This window comes from Pongo abelii, chromosome 2 (assembly GCF_028885655.2).
Source record: "Pongo abelii isolate AG06213 chromosome 2, NHGRI_mPonAbe1-v2.0_pri, whole genome shotgun sequence".
NCBI classification, from domain to species: Eukaryota; Metazoa; Chordata; class Mammalia; order Primates; family Hominidae; genus Pongo; species Pongo abelii.
Genome location: NC_085928.1, coordinates 170,977,744 through 171,000,295, shown reverse-complemented (window position 1 = coordinate 171,000,295; position 22,552 = coordinate 170,977,744). Strand labels below are relative to the sequence as shown.

Here is a 22,552-nt window from a genome sequence, read left to right as displayed (position 1 = left end):
GAAGACAGTTTGGTAGTGTCTTCCAAAGCTAAACAATCTTACCATAAGATCCAGCAATCATGATTCTAGGTGTTTATCCAATTGATTTTAAAACCTAAGTTCACAGAAAAACCTGACCATGAATGTTTATAGCAACTTTATTCATAATCACCAACAGCTGGAAGTACTCAAGATGTCTTTAAATAGGTGAATGCATAAACTGTGGTACATCCATACTATAGAATATAATTCAGCAAATAAAAATAAATGAGCTCATAAGCCACAAAATACATACAACATTAAAAATGCATTGCTAAGTTAAAGAAGCCAGTATGAAAAGCTACATGTTATATGATTCCAATTATATAACATTCTGAAAAAGGCAAAACTATAGAGACAGTAAAATGATTAGTGGTTGCTAAGAGTTTAGGGTTTAGGATGAATAGGGGAAACACAGGTGATTTTCAGGGCAGTAAAATTCTGCCTAATACTGTAATGCAGATACAAGACATTACGCATCTGTCAAAACTGTAGAAATTTACAACACAAAAAGTAAATTTAAAAAAGTCATTTAGGAGGTCAGGTGATCCCAGGAAGAAAGGAAGACTATGATAAGACTAACTCTTTTACAAGTATATGAAACAATTGCACTAAAGGGAATGGGGAAAAGGTGCTGACCGAAATAACTCTGGAAATGAGTACAGTCTGAAAGACTAAGGGCAAAAGGGAACTGCACATAAAACATTTACTGTAGTTAATAATTTTTTACAGGATGCAGGTTAATAATTCTTGTACTACTATAATTGTGTACTGGAATGTAATAATTAAGTAAATGGATGGCAGATGGTAGAAATCAGGTTTTACACTGTTGGAATGGTAGTTCACAGATAAACAAGGACAGGAAGCTAGACTGACCCATGCAGTAATTAATTATAATTGGAGACATCAGTATAACTTCATGTGTACTTTAATGTAGATATATTTGGTACATATAGAAGTATTTATAAATATATATAAATACATAGGTTAGTAAAACAGCATTTTTTTACTCTGTCAGCTGAGAGGAACTAAATGAAACAACCTCAGTAGCAGCAAGCATACCTAGCACCTAGATGTTGGTTTCTAAAACCATTCTCCAATAATAATAAAACCAGAGCTCCTTGAAAAAAATGACCAATTCTAGGGCAATTAAATATACAAGATGAGACTGTAACACCTTATAGTACCAGAATGTAAGGAAATGCTCAAACACACACCCACCATAACACAATGATGGGGGTTTGTCAAAGGACCATACACCCAAAGGAGACAACTGAAAGAGCTCCCAATGGCCAAAGCTAGAACAAATTCGAACAAAATAATTAAAATAGTATCAGATTATAACACCAAGTATAAAATAAATATTCATGACTCCATATGGCTAAACATGATTAAAATAATTAGTAAATTAAAAAGAGACAAATCTCCCATCCAGGAGAATTCCAAATAATTTATGTAGATATCCCATGCTTAAGGAGGGGCAGTGTAACTCACTACCTCTTAGGCGTGGGCTGTGCAGTGACTTCCTTCCAAAGTGTACAGTAAGGAAAGGGGGAAAAAAGAGTAACTTTACAGTGGAGAAACCTGACAAACTCTACCTCAGTCAGGTGATCAAGGTCAACATCAACAGTGAGAAATCATATTGATAGTAAGCACCATTGAAATTATGTCATGAAAATGGCACTTTGCCTCCGCGGTTTTTCTCCCAATAACCTATAACCCTAGTCTTATCATGAGAAAAACATCAGACAAATTCCAATAGCAGGGCATCCTATAAAATAACTGAGCAGTATTCCTCAAAACTGTTAAGATCATCAAAAACAAAGGAAATCTGAGAAACTGCCACTACCAAGAGGAGCATAAGGAAACATGACAACTAAATGCAATGTGGTACCCTGGATGGGGCCCTGGAAAAGAAAATTAGATAATAACTAAGAACTCTAAATACATGGACTTTAGTTAGTAATAATGTATCAATATTGGCTCATTATAACAAGCATATAATTATATTTTATATCATACTGATATAAAATGTTAATAGGGAAAACTGGGTATGGAGTATATGGGAACTCCCTGTAGTGTTTTCTTAATTTTTCTGTTAAGTGTAAAACTAAATAGAAAATAAAGCGTATTAAAAAAGAAAAATATCAAAATGTTAACAATGACAAAATGTTAACAGTGAATCCCTGTGGTAGGATTATGGGTAATTTCTACATTTGTCTTTATGGTTCCCTATACCATATGAATTTTCTAGAACAAACTCTATGACTCTATGCTGCTCTAAAAAGTGTAGGCATACAAAATGCAACAAGAAACAAGTCATTTTTCAACTTGTTTAAATACTAAACACTAAAACTGTTTATAAATTTTGAAAGCAGATACTATTGAATTACAATTTGTTGCATACTGACTATGCTAAGAATTTTAGCAATCCTCTATGTAGTGAACAGTATTATGTCCTTTTAACAAACTGAAGAAACAGGTGTTCAGAAAGTTTAAGTCATATAGCTAATAAGTGACAGGTAAGCTGATTCCAAAACGTTTTCATTTCCATCATATAGCTCCCAAGAATGGTCTAGCACTTAATAAACTAGTTCTAGTACATATTTTACCTTAAAGTACTTCACAAAAATGCTGCGAAGCAGGTGATAAAGACCATATTTACATGAAACTGTGTCAGAAGGAAAATGTGTGACAGGCACCACTGCAGTGCTGACTCCAACAAAAACAAAATAAAACTGCCATCAGATAAAACAATAGAAGCAACATTGCTACAGAAACAAAGTGGCTGCCCAACCTATTCCAAAATAACCTTTAATTACTACAGATCTTGTTTTGTCACCCTGAATCATGTCTCTTCCCTAGACAATAACAGTTTTCAAAATGTATCAAGTCAATTAACTAAAATTCAATTTTCTTATCACATTATTTTGAAGTACAGAGATACCTAGACTGATTTCTTGCTGTCATCAAGTTATTTCAACATGTGACAGAACTGATAAGCTGAGAATGCGTAACACTGACATCAGTGTTTTTTTATGAAGCCATTTCATGATTCCTTAAATCACAGATGACTCAACTCACACTGCCCTATTTTTAAGTACATTGGTTCCTCATGATACAAAACAAGCTAAGAGTAGATTATATGTGGGGCCTGAACAAGAAAAATTCAAATCCTGCCCAAAAAGTTATATCAGCATAAGAACAAGATCAAATACAGAGAAGCACCTGTCAAAAGGACGTAAGCCCCAGCTTGGAGGGGTACCCACTGGCCAAGTCTGGAACAATATGAACATCAAAATAAAAAACAAGAAAACAACAAATCTGCTATGGACTGGATGTTTATGGTGCCCCAAAATTCATCTGTTGACACCCTAATCCCTAATGTGATGGCATTAGGAGGTGGGTCATTTAAGAGGTAATTAGGTCATAAGTGGAGCCCTTATTGATGGGATGAGTGCTCTTATGAAGAGATAAGAGATACTGGAGAGCTCTCGCTCTACTATGTGAGAAGATGACAAGAAGACAGCCATGTATGTGCAAACCAGGAAGAGGGCTCTCACCAGAATCTGACCATGCTAGCTAGCACCCTGATCTGACTTCCTAGCCTCCAGAACTGTGAAAAGAAGGTTTGCTTTTTTATTCGGCTACCTAGTCTATGGTATTCTGTTATAGCAACCCCAACTAAAAGACAACCCAATTCTTAAAAATAGATGAAAGATGTGAACAGCCATTTTACTGATAAAAAGATATAGATAACAAATAAGCACATGAAAAGATGTTCAGTATTATTAGCCATTAGGGAAAGGCAAATTAAAATCACAAAAAGACACCACCATCCACCCATCTGGATGGCTTTTTTAAACTGACAATATCAAAATATGACAAGGATGCAGAGTAAGTGAAAATCTCATACACTGCTGGTGGGAAAGCACAATGGCAGAAGCCACTTTGGAAAACAGTTTGACAGGTTTTTACAAAGTTAAATATAGGATGCAACAATCTCACTCCTGGTTATTTACCCAAGTAAAATAAAAACCTGTACAGAAATGTTCATAGCAGCTTTACTACTAATCAGCAAATACTAGAAACTCAAACATACCTCAACATAGGAATGAATAAACTGTGATATTGATAATGCATTACTCAGTAACAAAAAGGAAGCCACTTTGATTTACACAACACCTTAGATGAATCTCAAGTGCACCATGCTGACTGAAAGAAACCAGACTTAAAAGGCTACATACCGTATGATTTCATTTATATATTTTGGAAAAAGCAAACTATGAAGTTAGAAAACAGATCAGAAGTTGCCAGGGGTTAAGGATGGGAGGATTTGAAAACAAAACAAACAAAAAAAAAACATGGAATTTTTTGGGGGTGGATGTGGTAGAACTGTTCTATAATTGGACTGTGGTAATTACATGATCTATGTGTTAAAAGTCATAGATCTGTACATCAAAGAGAAATTTCACTGTACACTGAAAATAAATTTTTAAAAAATCAAGTAAAAATAACTATTGCAAAGGGCTAGATCCCATTGTAGTAAAGTAAAAATTCAAGAGTCCACAAAGACATGAAAAACAACTGAATAAGCAAAGACATGAAAAAAGAGATAGCTCTTCCTTACAACAGAAAATCAACAAATAACCAAGTTTGGGAACATCTGGACTAATCAACAGCACACGCTTCCTGATACTATGCATTGAGAATTTGGCATCACTCCTGGCATAGTCCTGCCAAAAGGACATAACCTAAAATTAATCTTGAGAAAACATCAGACAAACCCAAATTGAGGTCACTCTACAAAACAACTGGCTTGGACTCTTCAAAAATGTCAATTACATAAAACATTACACTCAGAACTAGTCCAGATTAAAGAAGACTGAAGAGATATGAGAACCTAATACAACACAGAATCTTAGATTTACTATTTTTATGAATGACTTTATTGAGATTACTGACAACATCTTAATATGGCCTATCAATTAGATAACAGTTTTGTGTCAATGTTAATTTTCTGATAGTGATCACTACACTATGATTCGAGAATTCCTTGTTTTTTGGGTGGGAGGAATGCTGAAATATTTAGAGGATAAAGAAGCACCATGTCTGCATTTTACTCTTAAATGTTGAGGAAAAAATTATTAGTGAGAAGGGGAAAGAAAGCAAATGAGGCAAATTGTTTACATCTGGCAAATCTAGGTAAATGGTATCCGGGAATACTTGCAACATTTTGTAAAATTATGGATAATCAAAAATATTTTTAAAAATAAACATTCCTTGGGCTGGAAATAACATACCCAGTTATGTAAGGATTGACTCAATGTGAGCACATTTACTAAAATTAAAGAATCTAGGGAAAACTCTGGTACTAAGTACTGACCAGGAAGGCATCTCCTGGCACACAGCCCAGAGCTTCTGGGTTCTACTATGGCAAGGAATTAGCTTCATGCTGTTAAACATCTCAATTACACAAGCAACTCTACCCCTAAACTTTTCTTGCTCATCAGACTTTTTTTATTGGGGGAGTGGGGGGACAGAGTCTCACTCTGTTGCCCAGGCTGGAGTACACTGGCGAGATCTCGACTCACTGCAACCTCCACCTCCTGGGTTCAAGTGATTCTCCTGCCTCAAACGTCCCAAGTAGCTGGGACTACATGTGCACCACGACGCCCGGCTAATTTTTGCATTTTTAGTAGAGACAGGGTTTCACTATGTTGGCCAGGCTGGTCTTGGACTCCTGGCCTGAAGTGATCTGCCCTCCTTAGCCTCCCAAAGTGCTGGGATTACAGGCGTGAACCACCACACTTGGCCCCTCAGTGACTTTTGACTCTAAATCAGCAGCTTCAAGTGCAGATTTGGCTACAAAAAAATAATGATCATACTGACTTGTAAATTAGTTGTATTTATAAATTGGTTATAAATCATGTTCTTGTGCATTTGAATAATACCAGCCTTCCGAAGCCATAACAACTTTGGGACATGATTAAGAATACTGGGGGACCCACAAGACTCTTGAGTATGGGAACCTTACTATAGTATGGTAGATTTATCAAGGTTATTTAACTTTGTGCAAGCTCCTGGATGACAGCTTTTCTCTTAGCTACATTCGTTTGCCTGTCACAGCCTTTCAACCAAGAAGTTTCAATACTTAATAGAGCATCAAAATGAGTAAGACTAAATAAATAAGACTATATAAGGTTAGTGGGAAACTATATTTTTCAGTGGTAAGATTATAAAAGTACTTAAATAACATTAACAATTCTACTTTGGAAAATTTATACTTTCTCATGTAAATATGACACCGATGCAACCATTTCAAACACACAAAAAAGGGCAAGAATGGCTTTATTTTCATGCTTTAAAATATCTTGACACAGAAGATGTAAACACAGACCACCAATGAGAACTTGCTTTGGTCAATCTTACCTTTGAAGAACTAGGACAAGCCATTCCTACTAGGCCACCACCAAAGACAGGATATGGCTTTTAGATCCACAATTTTAACAAAATATGCAGACAGAAAAGAAGCCACTATAGAAAATTTAGGCCTTTATTCATAATTTCGAAATTGGAAAGTCCAATATTAAAAAAAGAAAAATGTTCCACACAGTGGCACTTGCTCAATCTCTTTATTTAGTGGCACACATAGAATGAATGAATTAGCTCTTACTTGCAGCATGCTTAATAAGTCTGATCTTGCTTATAGAAATTGGATCTTAATACTTCATTCTCAGAATACTTCAAAACGTAAGCCACAGTTTTTCTTTCAAGGATGTGGAAAGCATTCCTCATTCAAATCTGATTAATGGTTTTATAAAGTATGTACCTCATTTTTATTAGCCATTATCTTCATGCTGGATTCTAATATTCTTTTTGATGGTGATGTGTTCAACGACAGAAACTTATAGACAGAAAATTCCTTCTCAATTTATAAACAAAAATTTTAAAAGCAGCATTTTCGATGTGGTAGGAAGATATTTATGACAAAAACAGCTACTGCCCTAAACTGGCAAAAACAACAAAAGAACAAATTGTTATTTAACCTTTAAATAACGAGTCTCTATTTGCTATAAATCTACAAATATTTTAAATATATTTCCTCCTACTGCAATAAAAATTAAGATAACTCTCTGTTTAACAGCTTTTGAAGAGTTAATTTTACAAGGAAATAAAAAAGATTGACTTGCCTCCTGAATGTCCAGTGATAAACTGAACCCTAATTTCCCTACCTCAAGAACATAAAAATGATGTAAAGTGGATCAAAGTATGTAACAATATTAAAAATGCTTCTTAATACGGTCTTTCACTAAAATAACGTAAAAATAATGTAAAAATGTGTTTTTGCTTTAAGATTTAGTGAACGTTCAAGGAATCACAATTTTTGAGCTTTTACATCCAGAGTACTATACTATGTGAAAATAATACAGTGCTTCATATAAAAAGCACAGTGATAAAATTCCACATGTAAAATAGCCTAAATATCAATAATAATTACATTCTCCATAATCTTTTCTTATCTAACTTCAAAGCTATCCATCTTTTTTAGTGGTTTGAGTGAGCACTCAAAACAACATGTTTATTCAGGTTTAAAACAAAATTTCTCCTCTTGAAATCTGGAGGCATAGATAGTAGAGACACTTAAGGTAATTCTGTCCAACTTCTTAAGCCCATGTATGTGTAAACAGTCTACAACATCTCATTATGTCATCATTGATGCACCTTCTTCACCAGTGGCATCTTGGGAAATATGAAGGTCTTCAAGCATCTCAGCCAGACTAATTCGAGGTGCTCCTTCATCATCTGTGTCACTTTCCACAGGGATGGCTGAATCTAAAAAAATACAAAGAGAATAAAATAAATACAAAGTATTTATATGTATACAAAGTATTAAGTATATTTGAAAATATACAAATATCTACCTTCTTTATCATTATTATTATGTAACTACATTGTATCAGAAGCTCTTGTCTCTTACAGCAGTCATTCAAATTATATTCACTGAACAAATGAACTGAGTAACTGTATGAATATACTTCCACCACTATAGGAGTGAGCAATTTAAGGGATCAAGCTAGAGTGAAAATAATATTAGCTGTAATATACAAAACAGTATTTTGTTAAGTTTTATTTATTGTTTTGCAAGTTTTTTTGGAGAAGTGTGACTAGAGTAGTTGAAAAAACAATTAAAGACATTTATGAGAATCAAAGCTTAAGATACCAAAATATTCATACTAGGAACTATACTTACATACAGAACAAATGACTTAAAACACTCCTAGAACACCAACCTCTGTAAATGTTGACATTTTTTCTAATTGCCTCATCTTCTTCAAGATCTTCAAGAAAATCTTGGTATTGCCTTTAAATAAACATTTAAATATTTAATCACCAAAAATACACAGTTATATTTTCTTCATTTAAGGACTTTTCATTTTAAGGACTATGTAAACATACTGCTGTTTCCCACTCACATTTCATGAAACAATTTTATATAAACTCTCAGTCTTTTTAGACATCGGCGTCTTCACCATCATTAAAGCCACTTTTTGAATCATCCAATAAACTGTTTTAGAACATTGTCTTCATTTCTGCTTAAATTATTTGAGAAATAACACACTTGGCATCAATGAGCAACAGCCGTAAGTACTCATCTGCTATTTGTGATGAGCAAGCCATAAGTACCCATCTGCTATTTGTGATATTCATAATGTAATTATTTATTATAAAGTCATGTGCCACATACTGTATGATGCTCACACAACAAAATCACCTAATGATGCATTTCCCAGAAGGTATGCCCATTGTTAAGCAAAGTATGACTATATTTTAACTTTTCAAATGAATTGTTTACATTAACACTACAATTATTAGGTCATAAACCAGGAAATAATTACTAAATCTGTGTTAAATGTCTTTACATCATCTTATACTGATTCCATTAATACCTTGATAAGAATCCAAGATTATAATTGAGTGCAAGGATCAATTGTGTGATGCCTATTTCTTTACAACATAAAAAGTATTTATCATAAAGATTTCCTCTGACACAACATAAGAGATTTAAAGAAAAGTGAGACCTTTCATCATCTGTATCCATGTTTTCTCTCTCTCTTGCAAGCTCTTTCAGTTTCCAGTTTCTACGACGCTGACGTTTGGTCCGGTCATAGCTCTTCTTGATTAATACCTGCAAGATAAATATTTGTAAAGTTACAAAGAATGGGAACTATACAGTGAAGCCACAAAATTCAATAAAGCTAAAAAATGACCAAACTAATGACACTGGTTACACCTTAGGAGAAAGGAGAAGGGATGGAGAGACTGTGTCAAAAGGACTTTTAAAATTTTTCTCCATGTATTTAACTTCTTATGAGAATGGATTCAAGCGTCATTTGTATAATTGTTAAAATTTACTAAAATTTTTCAGTGACTGAATACTGTTTTCCTTAATAACAAAAACTGTAGTTTTCTTTTAACTCAAACTTCAGTTTTCAGCTACCATTCATATAAATCATTCTGAATATCACAAGTAGATACTTTTTCTTTCTCTTATTCCCACCAATAAGCATTTACAGAACTATATATAACTTTCACAACAATATATCTTAGAATGCTTGTTTAATAAATTATAGAATGAAAATAATTTTACAAAATACAAAATCTTGTAAGATTGCCATGCTCTCCTCTTATGACCTTGTTAGAAATACCTATTTAGACTTACACTCCAACCACGCTGTTATTCCTAATTTATCAACTAATAAAAGCACAACTGGGCAGGTGGTCGGAGTCCTTGATTTGTCATGGCTCTATATTTTTTGCTCACTGCTAAAGAAATCAATGTTTATTCTAAAAGATTAAGCAAGTATAGAAGACAGGGTCTTTCACACTAATTTCATTCACTGCTTCTCATGATTCTTAACCTCATCATGTTAGAACTTAACAGATTTTTCAGAATTAATAGTTTTTTTCCAAGGCTTGATACTGTGAAGATTATTTTTCACTGATATTTTATTCAGCTTTGAATAACAGCCTTAACTCTAAATGCCTTCTTAACTGAACAATGTATGTGAAACGAAGTGAGCCTCATAAAAATGAACCCGAATAAATGCTAAATGTCATCACTTTTAGCTGCAAATTTATTTATTTATCTTTAGGAGACGGAATCTCGCTCTGTCACCCAGGCTGGAATGCAGTGGCATGATCTTGGCTCACTGCAACCTCTACTTCCCAGGTTCAAGCAATTCTCCTGCCTCAGCCTCCTAAGTAGCTGGGACTACAGGTGCATGCCACCACGCCTGGCTAATTTTTTGTATTTTAGTAAAGATGGGGTTTCACTGTGTTTTCCAGGCTGGTCTCGAACTCCTGAGCTCCAGCAATCCGCCCACCTCAGCCTCCCAAAGTGCTAGGATTACAGGAGTGAGCCACCGCACCTGGCTAAATTTATTTTTGCTCTACAGATAATAACAGGTATTTTGATCGAGAATGAAAATGTGATTAGAAAAGAAACAAAAAATCACAATAAATCTTGGATTTACCCCACCAAGAAAAATTATTTAAAATGAAGCCAGGCATGATAGGTGACACCTGTAATCCCAGCTACTTGAGAGGCTGAGGTGGGAGGATCACTTGAAGCCAGGAGTTCGAGACCAGCCTGAGCAACATAACAAGACCCCGTCTCTACAAAACGTGTTTTAAACATTAGCTGGGAGTGGTGGCATGTGCCTGTAGTCTCAGCTACTCAGGAGGCTGAGGTGGGAGGATTACTCGAGCTCAGAATTTTGAGGTGCAGTGAGTGATCATGACACTGCACACAAGACTGGGCAATAAAGCAAGACTCCCGTTTCTTTTTTTTTTTTTGAGACCGAGTTTTGTTCTTGTTGCCCAGGCTGGAGTGCAACAGTGCGATCTCAGCTTACCACAACCTCCAACTCCTGGGTTCAGGCAATTGTCCTGCCTCAGCCTCCCGAGTAGCTGGGATTACAAGCATGCACCACCACGCCTGGCTAATTTTTTTGTATTTTTAATAGAGACAAGGTTTCTCCATGTTGGTCAGGCTGGTCTCGAACTCCTGACCTCAGGTGATCCACCTGCCTAGGCCTCCCAAAGTGCTGGGATTACAGGCTTGAGCCACTGCACCCAGCCTCCTGTTTCTTTAAAAAAAAAAAAAAACAAAATGAAGACTTGCTATTATACCTTATCTGCAGTTTCAGAAATCTCTAAATTGATTGGTTATTTTCAAAAGTGTGAACTCCTACCTCTTACCCCTAAGAGTTATATTCACCCTCTTTAACACAGGAAAAAAGGGAAAAATCTAAAGCCTTACCACATCTGGAACTCTATCTGAGTTCATTTTGTTGACATGCTCATCATTTAAGTTACAGTTGGCCAAATCAAACCTGAAATGTAAACAATGAAAAACTTAGTGACCATTTACCCTTCGTGTGTAACTTTTTATTTTATGGATATCACCTAAAACTTCCTAAAAATCAAACATTTAATATGCTTCCCACTTAAAAAGTTCTGTCATTTATTACACAATGAACATGCTTCTGTAGATGCTGGTAAAGACAATAAGGAATTCTGAGTTTCACTTATAATCAATTATTGTCCACCTTGCCATACATTTGTAAAAGCAAAACAGACTTACATAACAGTCCAACTTTAGAATTCAATTAGAAGCTTCCTTCTAGTTTATTTTAAACAAAACAAAACAAAAAACCTCATTCTCTAGTAAAAGAAACTGAAATCCTAAAAGCAAAAGTAATATTTGAGGGTTTAATCACACTCACTGATAAGCTCTGATTCAGAAAGAACTGATCTATGCCTTTACAAGCCCTTTGTATATATATAGTTGTCATATCTTAAAAGTGAGTTATCTGAGCAGTAGCAACTGCACAATAAAAAACGACCCAATCTGCAAATGCAGTTCTAAATACGGATACAACCACATAACTTCAAGGTTCAATTAACAAAATCTTACGACAAATTACTCTTTAAGATTATAACCAAAATGGAGTAACTATGGGCTTCTGTCCAACCCAGTTTAATTTAGTTATCAACAATAAAATGAGTTATAAGGCTCCTAAGAACCCTTCGATCTTTTTAGAATAAACAATGTTAGTATTTTAGGTAGTTTTGCTGGTTCCCAAAGAAAATTTACAATCCTAATTGGCAGTTTAAAATATGAAATAATACAAACCCTAACACCAGGTCTCCGGGATTTAGAAGATGTCCCAAATGAGTACGACAAAAATACTGTTTATCTGTATTCATTTCAGATGTCTTCTGTACCCAGACTTCCCCAAGGGTATGCTTAAGAGGAAAGAAAACATATTCTTCAATAATCTAAACATAACTCTAAAAGCATCTCAGAGAAAAGTTAAATACAATATTGATTTTTGGTTTTCTAATTTTTAAAGACGGAAAATTTTTTTTATTTTTCTGATACATGAAACACTGTAAAAATTAACAAATTACTGAATCATGAGTATAGAAAGACTCACAAGCAATTCATAAAAATAAATCATTGACTTTTTCTAAGATTTTATTCAAGACTTTTATAAAACATTAACAATGTCCCTAAAAATATATATATGTAGAATTTTCAAAAGAAATGTTTTCACAGGAAGATGGGCCAACATAGGCAGAGTGAACAAAATAACTGAAAAGGTAGGGGAATCTTAAAGCAAGAAAGCATTCCAAGCAAACTCTTGCCTGACACAAGGGTTCAGAAAATCACAGTTCAGACAAAACAGCCTAGAAATCCTAGTAGTAAACCACTAGAGATGCCAAATCTTTATCAAATTAATTTTTAAAGTATCTACTAGTGTAGAGTATAATCATTCATATATATATATAATATCTATATATAGCAGAAACAACATGCCAATTTTTAAACTAGAAAACTATTAATTCCCTTTCCAACATGCCAACACCTTTAACAACAAAGACAGACCAACTGAAGTGAGATCAAGAGCAAAATACTAAGAGTTATAAATAATATTAAGGAATCTCAAAATAAAGTTATGAAAAGAATCAAGTGTTTCTTATTGCAGTTGGTCAAAGAAAAAGAAATGAAAAAAATGAAAAGAAATAGAGCAGAAGGAGAAACTGAAATAAAAGACAAGTCTCAAACTTAAGAACTGCAAAAGCAAAGTCAATTAACAGGGAGACTACATTTTATTTAAAAAGGATTTACTTTCTAGCTATTAGACTTCTTCTGCTTGTAAGAAATTTATTAACCTCTTCTAGCTATTTTTTAAAAAACAAGAAAATATAGTATCTGGTTTTATATCTGCCTGAGGGGAAGCGGTACTCTACATTTATTATAAATGAAAAGTTTGCCCTAAGTACATTACCTTAATTTTTAAATAAAATGTAGAAAGTCATCTGTCTTCCATTTCCATTGATTTTTCCCAAATTATCACAAGTTATTTTTGTCTCAAGAAGCATTATTAGCACGCACACACACACATACACACACACACACACACACACACACACACACACAAAAGGGTACCCTGGGAGTCTCTAGATACTATTTCACAGTAAAAGAAGCCAGATTTTCATCTTTGAAGAAACATTTGATTTCAGATATGGGTTATAAACTATACATGTGATTCTGGAACACCTGAATGCTGTGTTGCGCCAGAAATCAAGGATGCTTTCAAAGACTAGGAAAGTCACGTCAAAACAACATAGGAACCATTCTGAAGGGGCTCCCATTGAATAAATTTGGGGCAATATGAGGATTTAAAAAGAAAGGGCAGGCGCTCATGCTCATTCCTATAAGGAAGGCAGTAGGATCGTTTGAGACCAGCCTGAAAAAACAGTGAGATTGACTTTACAAAAAATTAAAAAATAGAAATTAGACAGGTGTGGCAGCATGCTGAGGTGGTAAGATCACTGGAGCACACAACCTCAAGGTTCCAGTGACCTATGATCATACCATTGAACTCCAGCTCTGAGAGACAGAGTGAGACCTTGTCTCTTTTAAAAAAAAAAAAAAGGAAAAGAAAAGATGAAGGCAGAGGAGGAGAGAAGAAAACAAAAGAAAATACAGTAAATATATAATACTTATACTTCATGAGATCATAATGATAATCACAAAGAGAGACACCACCTGTACATGTAAGCTAATTTTCACCACTGGAAATGATTCCTAGATCAACTCTTTACTCTAAAAGTATTTGCTAAAAGAATTAATAATTTATGCATAGGCCAGGGGAGGTGGCTCACACCTGTAATCCCAACACTTTGGGAGGCAAGGCAGGAGCATTGTTTCAGCTCAGGAGTTCGAGACCAGCCTGAGTAACATGGAGACCCCCATCTCTACAAAGAAATAAAAAAATTAGCTGGGCATGGTGGCACATACTTGTGGTCCCAGCTACTCAAGAGGCTGAGGCAGGAGGATCACTTGAGCCCAGGAGTTTGAGGCTGCAGTGAGCTATGAAGCCACACCGCACTCCAGCCCAAACAACATGGCAAGATCATGTCTAAAATTAATTAATTAATTAATTAAAAGAATGTATGCAGGCGAGCATTTCAGGAGAGCTACATAGCCCCTAGTTAATAATGAAAAGCTCTTCTTTAAGAATGACAGCTAATAAATGTAGACTAGAAATAGAAAATTCACCATTTTGTAATCCTGAATAAAATAATTAATTTATGGGCAAGAATTATCAACAGATGCTAAAGCCAGAAAAAAAAGAGATAACAGGAACTCAATACTTGCATATTATTATAGTATTAAGCCACAGATTGCTTGCTGGTCAAAAGGAAAAAAAATCATAACATTACAGGGGAGGAATCTGACTATCACTATGTTAACAAGTGAAACAGTCAGACATTACTTGTCTCTTGATATCATAAAAAGTATACGGCATCATCTCTGAAATATTCTGGCAAGAAAAATTTAACCTAAACGTAACCAAACCTTTAGATCAACTTTCCAGTTTAGAGAAACACAACGAATTAAGAAGCTAGTTAAATGGCATCATGAGGAAACAATTAGATAGATTTAGAAAGTGGAGTATTCTACAAGATAAATGCACTAGTTGTCTAAGGAAGTTGGTATCATAACCAATAAAAGAAAAAAGAAGGGGACTATTATTAAATAAAAGACTAAAAAGGTATAATATTCCCATTTAATGAGTGGTCTCCAATTGAATACCTGTTTGAACAAGGCATAAAAGACACTTTTGGGACAAATGAGGAAATCTGAACACAGAAATCCCCCCTTATCCACAGTTTCCCTTTCAAAGGTTTCATCTGCCCACAGTTAATCGCTATCCAAAAACAGGTTGGTAGAGTAGAATTAGATAACTTCGAGAAAGAGACTACATTCACACAACTTTTATTACAGTATATTCTTATAATTGGTCTATTTTATTATTAATTACTGTTAATCTCTTACTTTGCCTAATTTATAAATTAAACTTTATCATAGGTATGTATGTATAGGAATAAACAATATACATAGAGGTTGGTACTATTGTCAGTTGTTTCAAAAATCCACTGGGGGTCTTGAATGTATCCCCATGGATAAGAGCAGAATACTGTGTAGACTATATGTTTTATAGGTATGGTAACAACATTTTCATTATGTAGAAAAATATTCCCATGTGTGAGAGATGCACACTGAAGTATTTAGTATTTGGTGATGACTTTTTAAAAGTCAAGATAACCACTACAAAAATAAAGGTCCTCCTCTATAAAAATAAAGCAAAGAAATGCCTTTTTTAAATATAATGGAGTAAACATTTAAAAGATTTTTCCTACACAAAAGAGAATAAATTAACTTAACAGTCTAATAATTTCCACAATGACCACATATTAAAAACACACACAAAAAAAGAATTTTTTTCCTAATGAGGTGCTAAGTTTGTATTCCATACTGTGGAATCACCAACAAATTTTTTTTTAAAGAGGGACTGAAACAATAATAACTGAGGGAAAAAAAAATACACTGGCAGGCAGGATGTAGCTTACCTTTTTTGATATCATTCCAGCACCTGCAGCACGTTTTATATCTCGGACTATGCTGCATTCCATCACAATAAACTCCTCTAGCTGTTTGGGATGACATAAACTATTGAAAGGGTGACTCCAGAAAGTGCTCCCATCAATATCTGCAACTAAAAATAAGGATAGAACACAAAAACATAAGAAAAATTATATATTTCAGAGTCATCAAATGTATTAACTAAGAAGAAACTGGTAGATACCAACTGGGAAGTGGCAGGTCAACAGAACTAGTGTCAACTCACTCCTTAGGGTCATCAACTACTCCTATAAACCAACCCCAAACTTCTCAAAGCACAAGAAAAATATATCAGATGTCAAACATATATTAAATAGTTACTATAACCAGAATGCCACAGGGCTAAGTGCCTTTTAAATAAGATCAGATCCAATCAGTGGTATAGCTGTTTCATGTGCTGGCACTTTATTTTCGAAACATATCTGTCATCTTAGCTGCTTAGTGTATGGGAAATAAAGCCTAGTTCTACCAAACAGGTAAAGAATGTCTATCCCAATATTGCAAACAGATCTTTAACTTATGAATCCTAATTGATAAAGATAATGAATGACTTTCCAGAAAAATATCAAAATAAACTCACTTTTTGTATAAAGGAAACTTATATTACAGAAAATACATGAAAAAGATCAAGTAGAAGATAAAACCAAATACTAAGATACCTACCAAAATGTGGTCTTCTTTAAAAAATAATTTATTCTATAGACAATGTTAAAAAATGATCTACAGTAATAAAATTGCTTAAAATTCACAAACTAAATGTTCCAATGGGTCACAAAAAGCCAAAAGTTCCAAAATTTAAAATAACTGCTAGACAACCAAATTTTGGCAATGGACTTAAGTAAATAGTCACAAAAATTAAATGAGGTAAATAAGTCAATTTCAGGCTGGACATGGTGGCTCACGCTTGTAATCCCAGCACCTTGGGAGGCCGAGGCGGGCAGATCACGAGGTCAGGAGTTTGAGACCAGCCTGGCCAACACAGTGAAACCCCGTCTGTACTAAAAATACAAAAATTAGCTGGGCGTGGTGGCGGGCACCTGTAATCCCAGCTATTTGGGAAGCTGCAGCAGGAGAATCGCTTGAACCTGGGAGGCGGAGATTGCAGTGAGCTGAGATTGCGCCACTGCACACCAGCCTGGGCGATAGAGCCAGACTCCATCTCAAAAAAAAAAAAAAAAAAGTCAATTTCAGTAAAAATTAATAGAATAAACCAGTAAATATGTAAAAGTTAACAGAATTGTTTTAAATAAAAAATACAAGAGTAACTAATCAAAGCTTGTAATTCCACAGTGTTTTGTATTAAACAATAGCACAAATTTTAACTAACCTTTCAAAACAATATTAGCAAGAACTCTTGAAAAATTAACAACACGAATTATTATTGTTTGTCATACAGAACAAAATTGTCAAGGCAAATCATTTCCAGAATTTACCTTGTAGGGTGTTTGGATCAATGAGGTGAATGGCACTGGTTACTCGAATACACACACAAATCTGGTTCATATTTCCCAGGCTTTGTGCCAGTTTTGGAGACAGACAGACAACATTATCCTAGGCATAAGAACTACCATTTAGAATGAGGCATATCCTAAATAACAGTCCAATAAACACTCATCAATAAACACCCAATCCAATTGCACTTGACCAACCAAAACGTTATTTTCAATTCTATCAATCAACAAAGAGACTAAAGAAAAGAATCAGACCTTAAGTATGACAGGCATTTTGTCTTAATAAAAATGCTTTAAAAAAAAAATCCTGGCTGAGCACAGTGGCTCGCTCCTGTAATTCCAGCAATCTGGGAGGACAAGGTGGGAGAATCCCTTGAGCCCAGGAGTTATACATGGAGACCCTGTCTCCATATACATATATATATATACATATATATATATATTTTGTTTGTTTGTTTAATTAGCCAAACGTGGTGGTGCATGCCTGGGGGCCTAGCTACTTGGGAGGCTGAGGTGGAATGACAGCCTGGGCCCAGGAGGCCGAGGCTTCAGTGAGTTGAGGTGGTGCCACTGCACTCTAGCCTAGGTGACAGAGCAAAACTGTCTCTCAAAAAAAAAAAATATTCAGGGCCTGAATCACCAAGCTATTATTTCCATTTTATTGCAGTGTGAATGCCTCTTATCACTCTATATGTTAATACAGTGTACATTCTAAACAGAGTATTATAAACATCAGCAGGAGAGTGATTCTATAAATCCACCTGTGACTTCTTTCAATCTCCATTAAAAATAAACTTCAAAGGAACACATTTCTCTTACAAGGCTACATGTGCCAATATACAATCAAAGATTTAAGCCCAAAAAAGTCACATGTCTACATTTATATTGGGAGACATGAAGCAGCAACGTAATTATCTGTTTTTAAACTGAATTCAAATACAAAAAAGATCTGAGTTATATTTTAAGGTTTATCTATTCACAATCATAACAGCTCTTAATCCAGTCCTTGGTTTTTAATATATGAGTTTCCAAAGATAAACAAATACACTTTTTTACATAGTGTAATACATATGTTAATTTTTACATGTGTAAAACTCAGTTACACAAGGCCTAAATATGCCCTCACACCTAAATTCATATTTCTCAAGCTTTGTACCAGGGAAACATTCACTGTTTTAAACCAGAGGTTGGCAAAATGCCACCCTCAGGACAAATCTGACCCACCATCTGTTTTTGTAAATAAAGTTTTACCAGAACACGGCCCTGACATTACTTTACATATTACCCATGCTACTTTGGTACAACAGCAAAGCTGAGTAGCTGCAAAAGACAGTATACGACCTGAAAGTTAAAAAATTTACCATCTGGCTCTTTACAGAGAAAGTTTGCTGACCCTATTTTAAGCTATCACTTCATCCCTAGTACATACTATAAAATAGCAAAGCAGTTTTAAAGCTTTAGAGACACAGACCTGGGTGCAAATCCTAGCTTCATCATTTTGTGATCGTGTAACTTTGGGCAAGTTGTCTAACCTCCTCAAACTTCAATTTCCTCATCATCAAAATGATGTGGCTTACCTCAGTTATTATGAGATGAGAACGAGGCGAAAGACACTAAAGTATCTAGATTAACTTTATGTAGAATGGTCACAATAAATAATGGCAGTTATCATTCTTAGTGATTTAATACTGACATATAAATTCTTACATGGCAGAGACCTGCAGTTATACAATCCTCAGTACACAGCCTTCTATACTATAGATGCTCAATAACTATTTATTGAATTTTAATTCATTTTTTTTTTGAAGCAGGGTTTTATCTTAGTACAATTAAATGAAATAATCTACATTTTAAACGCTTTATTCAGCTTATGTTTTAAAATCATAAAATGATTCTATGATCTCATTTTCACATTATCACAATATTCTTTAATTTGCCAAAATTTTGTTGTACATATTCCACAAAGTGGCTCACTAATATTGATTTTAATGTCATTTCTTTTATTCAGTTTCACTGAACTACCTGATATAGGCTCATAGGATCACAAATTTTAAAGAATATGGACTTTTATTAACTGTAACCAGGTCTTTTCATTTTAATACACCAAAATAAAACGCATGTCAATTCATAATTATAAGCACGACTTTTTTAAAAAAATATATCTTTTAACATAGCTGAATATGTTAGAAATCACTTAAGGAACTTATTCTAAATTTTTAACCAACCCTAGAGGAAAACCAGGAGCTACAAATTACATATAAGCCAATTAATTACTTGTACTCTTTTACAGATATGGATTAAATGAAAAAAAAAAAAAAGTACCTTGCATATTGGAACAATTTCCACAGAAAAAGTGCTTTTGTAATTGTATGTGTTACTATGGATATCTTGAGAGATCAGTCTTTGTGATGCTTTGTATCTATTAAGAAAAAAGTTAATAGTAATATAAAGACAAAGATCATTAACTTGTATGGACTCAGGAATATCAGTTTTCATTAAATCAAACCATCATTGTCCAAGGTCTAAAATGGCTTCATGATGCCTCCTCTGGTAAAACCTACTGTCCTCCACTTGAATGTCAAAACCCTCACCATTCTAAGCCCTACTATTTTGAACCTTTTCCACCAAACCTCTAGAACATGCTGTTGGCTCAGACCAATCTACTTTCTATATAGCATTATTAAAAGTCACATGCCCACTGCAAGTCTTTGTTCACACTAACAGTACCTTTCAATATAAACTCCAGCTATGAAAACTTCCCAATCTTTGGAGCACAAGTCCTACCACCTCTATGAGTGGGTGGTTAACCCAACATATGCTTCCTGATTGTGTAAGTATTTCTACTACGATTTTAAATAAAGAGAAGTTGAGCCTGAAGAACATATGTGATCCACATCCATTCCCAGGTCCTTAGATTTAGTCACATTCAAGGTTCAGAACATACCTACAGGGAACTGTACACTGAAGAAATTCGACCATCTTCTGAGCATGTTGTTTTGAGGAATAATAAAAATCCAGACCATCTTAAAAAAAAAAAAAAGCCATATGAAAATAATTATGCAAAATAGGATTCTCCTCTACTAATATGACTATATTATAAATTACATCTGTTTTAAATAAAATCAAATTATTAGAAAACTCTATTGTAGTCACAACAGATTAGAGATATCACTTAAGACTTCTTTGGCAAAAAGACAGACAAAATAAATCAGCAAATGAAAATAAAACTCATAATTCTAATTCTAGAAAAAATAAAACTCAAGGCCAAGGGGGACAGAAAAACAAAGAACAAAGAAAGTTTATGAACAGCCGGGCACGGTGGCTCATGCCTGTAATCCCAGCACTTTGGGAGGCTGAGCTGGGTGGATCATGAGGTCAGCAGATCAAGACTATCCTGGTGAAACCCCATCTCTACTAGAAATACAAAAAATCAGCTGGACGTGGTGGCATGTGCCAAATCTCAGCTACTCGGGAGGCTGAGGCAGGAGAATTGCTTGAATCCAGTTGGCGGAGGTTGCAGTGAGCCCAGATCACAACACTGCACTCCAGCCTGGGTGACAGAGCAAGACTTCGTCTCAAAAAAAAAAAAAAAAAAAAAAAAGAAAGTTATCTTATGTAATAAATGGAATAATCCACCAAGAAGATAACAGGAAACTATCTGAGATACAGAAAACAAAAACCATTAGGAAAAGAAAAGAAAAAATTAACAAATATTAACACATACAATCATTGTGAAGGACTAGAATAAGACTCTCTCAAAACCAAAATGATCAAATTGACAAAAAATAGTAACAATTCACAGAACTTGAATAACCAATTATCAAGGTCGAGTTAACTGAGATTATAGAACACAGTTCTAAGAAAGAATACATATTTTTTCAAACATTCATAAAACATTCATTTAAAAATCATGCATTAAGATTTTAAAAAGAAAAACAATTTCAATAAATCCTAAACAGTAGAAATTACTAAAGACAACATTATCTCATCACAAAACAGCAGCACTAGAAATCAAGAAAGGAATAGCCAAAAGCAAACCTACCTAGCTGAGAAATATTAAAGATATTCTTGCAAATAACTCAACTAAATATAATTACCAAAACAGCCAATACTAAAATTACCCAGAATAGCCAAAACAATTTTGAAGAAAATGAACATTACACATTTAATGTCAAAACTCACTAACTTTAGTAAGTATTCAAGACAGCATGGTACTAATATAAGGATAGATATATAGATCAATGGGAGTAGACTTGAGATTCTAGAAATAAACCATTACATTTACAGTCAACAGATCTTTGACAGAAGACCCAAGGCATTCACTGGGGAAAGGACAGAGTTTTCACTGGGATGAAGAATATCCACATAGAAAAATATGAATTTAGACACTTATCTCACACTCTGCACAAAAATTAACTCAAAAGAGTTAGACCTAAATATATAAGACCTAAAACTATGAAACATTTGAAAGAAACTATAGGAGAAAATCTTTGTGACCTTGATTAGACAAACAGTTTTTAAGCATAACCCCAAAACCACAATTAAAAGAAAAAACTTGATAAACTGGACTTCATCAAAATTTAAAACTTTTGCAATTCAAAGGACACCATTAAGAATATCCAGTGTGAATCTTCTCCTACACACTAGGAGAAAATATGTGCAAACCATATATGCAGTAAGAGACTTGTATCCAGAATATGCTCAACATCATTAGTCATTAGCAAAATGGAAATTAAAACCGCAATGAGATACCACTTCATACCACCCTCTAGAATGGCTATAAACAAAAATATAATAACAAGTGTTGAGGAGGATACAGAGAAATATTGCTGGCAGGAATGTAAAATGGTACAGCCACTTTGAAGCAGTTTGGCAGTTTCTTATATACAAACATAAATTTACCATATGACTTAGTAATTCCACACCTAAGTATGTACCCAAAAGAATGAAACAGCTGAGGTGCTTGCTGAGGGCAAATAAAATACGCAACGGGCAGTGGAAAAAGGTAGCTATAAGTACCAGCTACAGACCCATTATA

At 34.4% G+C, this 22,552-nt stretch overlaps 1 protein-coding gene across 3 annotated transcripts in view; it reads right to left on the bottom strand.

Moving 5' to 3' along the window:
- Positions 1-6,637: 6,637 nt before the first annotated feature.
- NMD3 (NMD3 ribosome export adaptor) overlaps positions 6,638-22,552 on the bottom strand; it is a 31,094-nt gene continuing 15,179 nt past the window's right edge. For all 3 annotated transcript variants that reach the window (XM_054550449.2, XM_054550448.2, NM_001133839.1), the window contains 9 exon segments: positions 20,459-20,537; positions 19,837-19,933; positions 17,497-17,614; positions 16,012-16,157; positions 12,221-12,333; positions 11,345-11,417; positions 9,102-9,208; positions 8,313-8,383; positions 6,638-7,854 (listed from right to left, as the gene is read on the bottom strand). In XM_054550449.2, coding sequence (XP_054406424.1) covers positions 7,724-7,854; positions 8,313-8,383; positions 9,102-9,208; positions 11,345-11,417; positions 12,221-12,333; positions 16,012-16,157; positions 17,497-17,614; positions 19,837-19,933; positions 20,459-20,537 — 935 coding nt within the window. In that variant the 3' untranslated portion in view covers positions 6,638-7,723.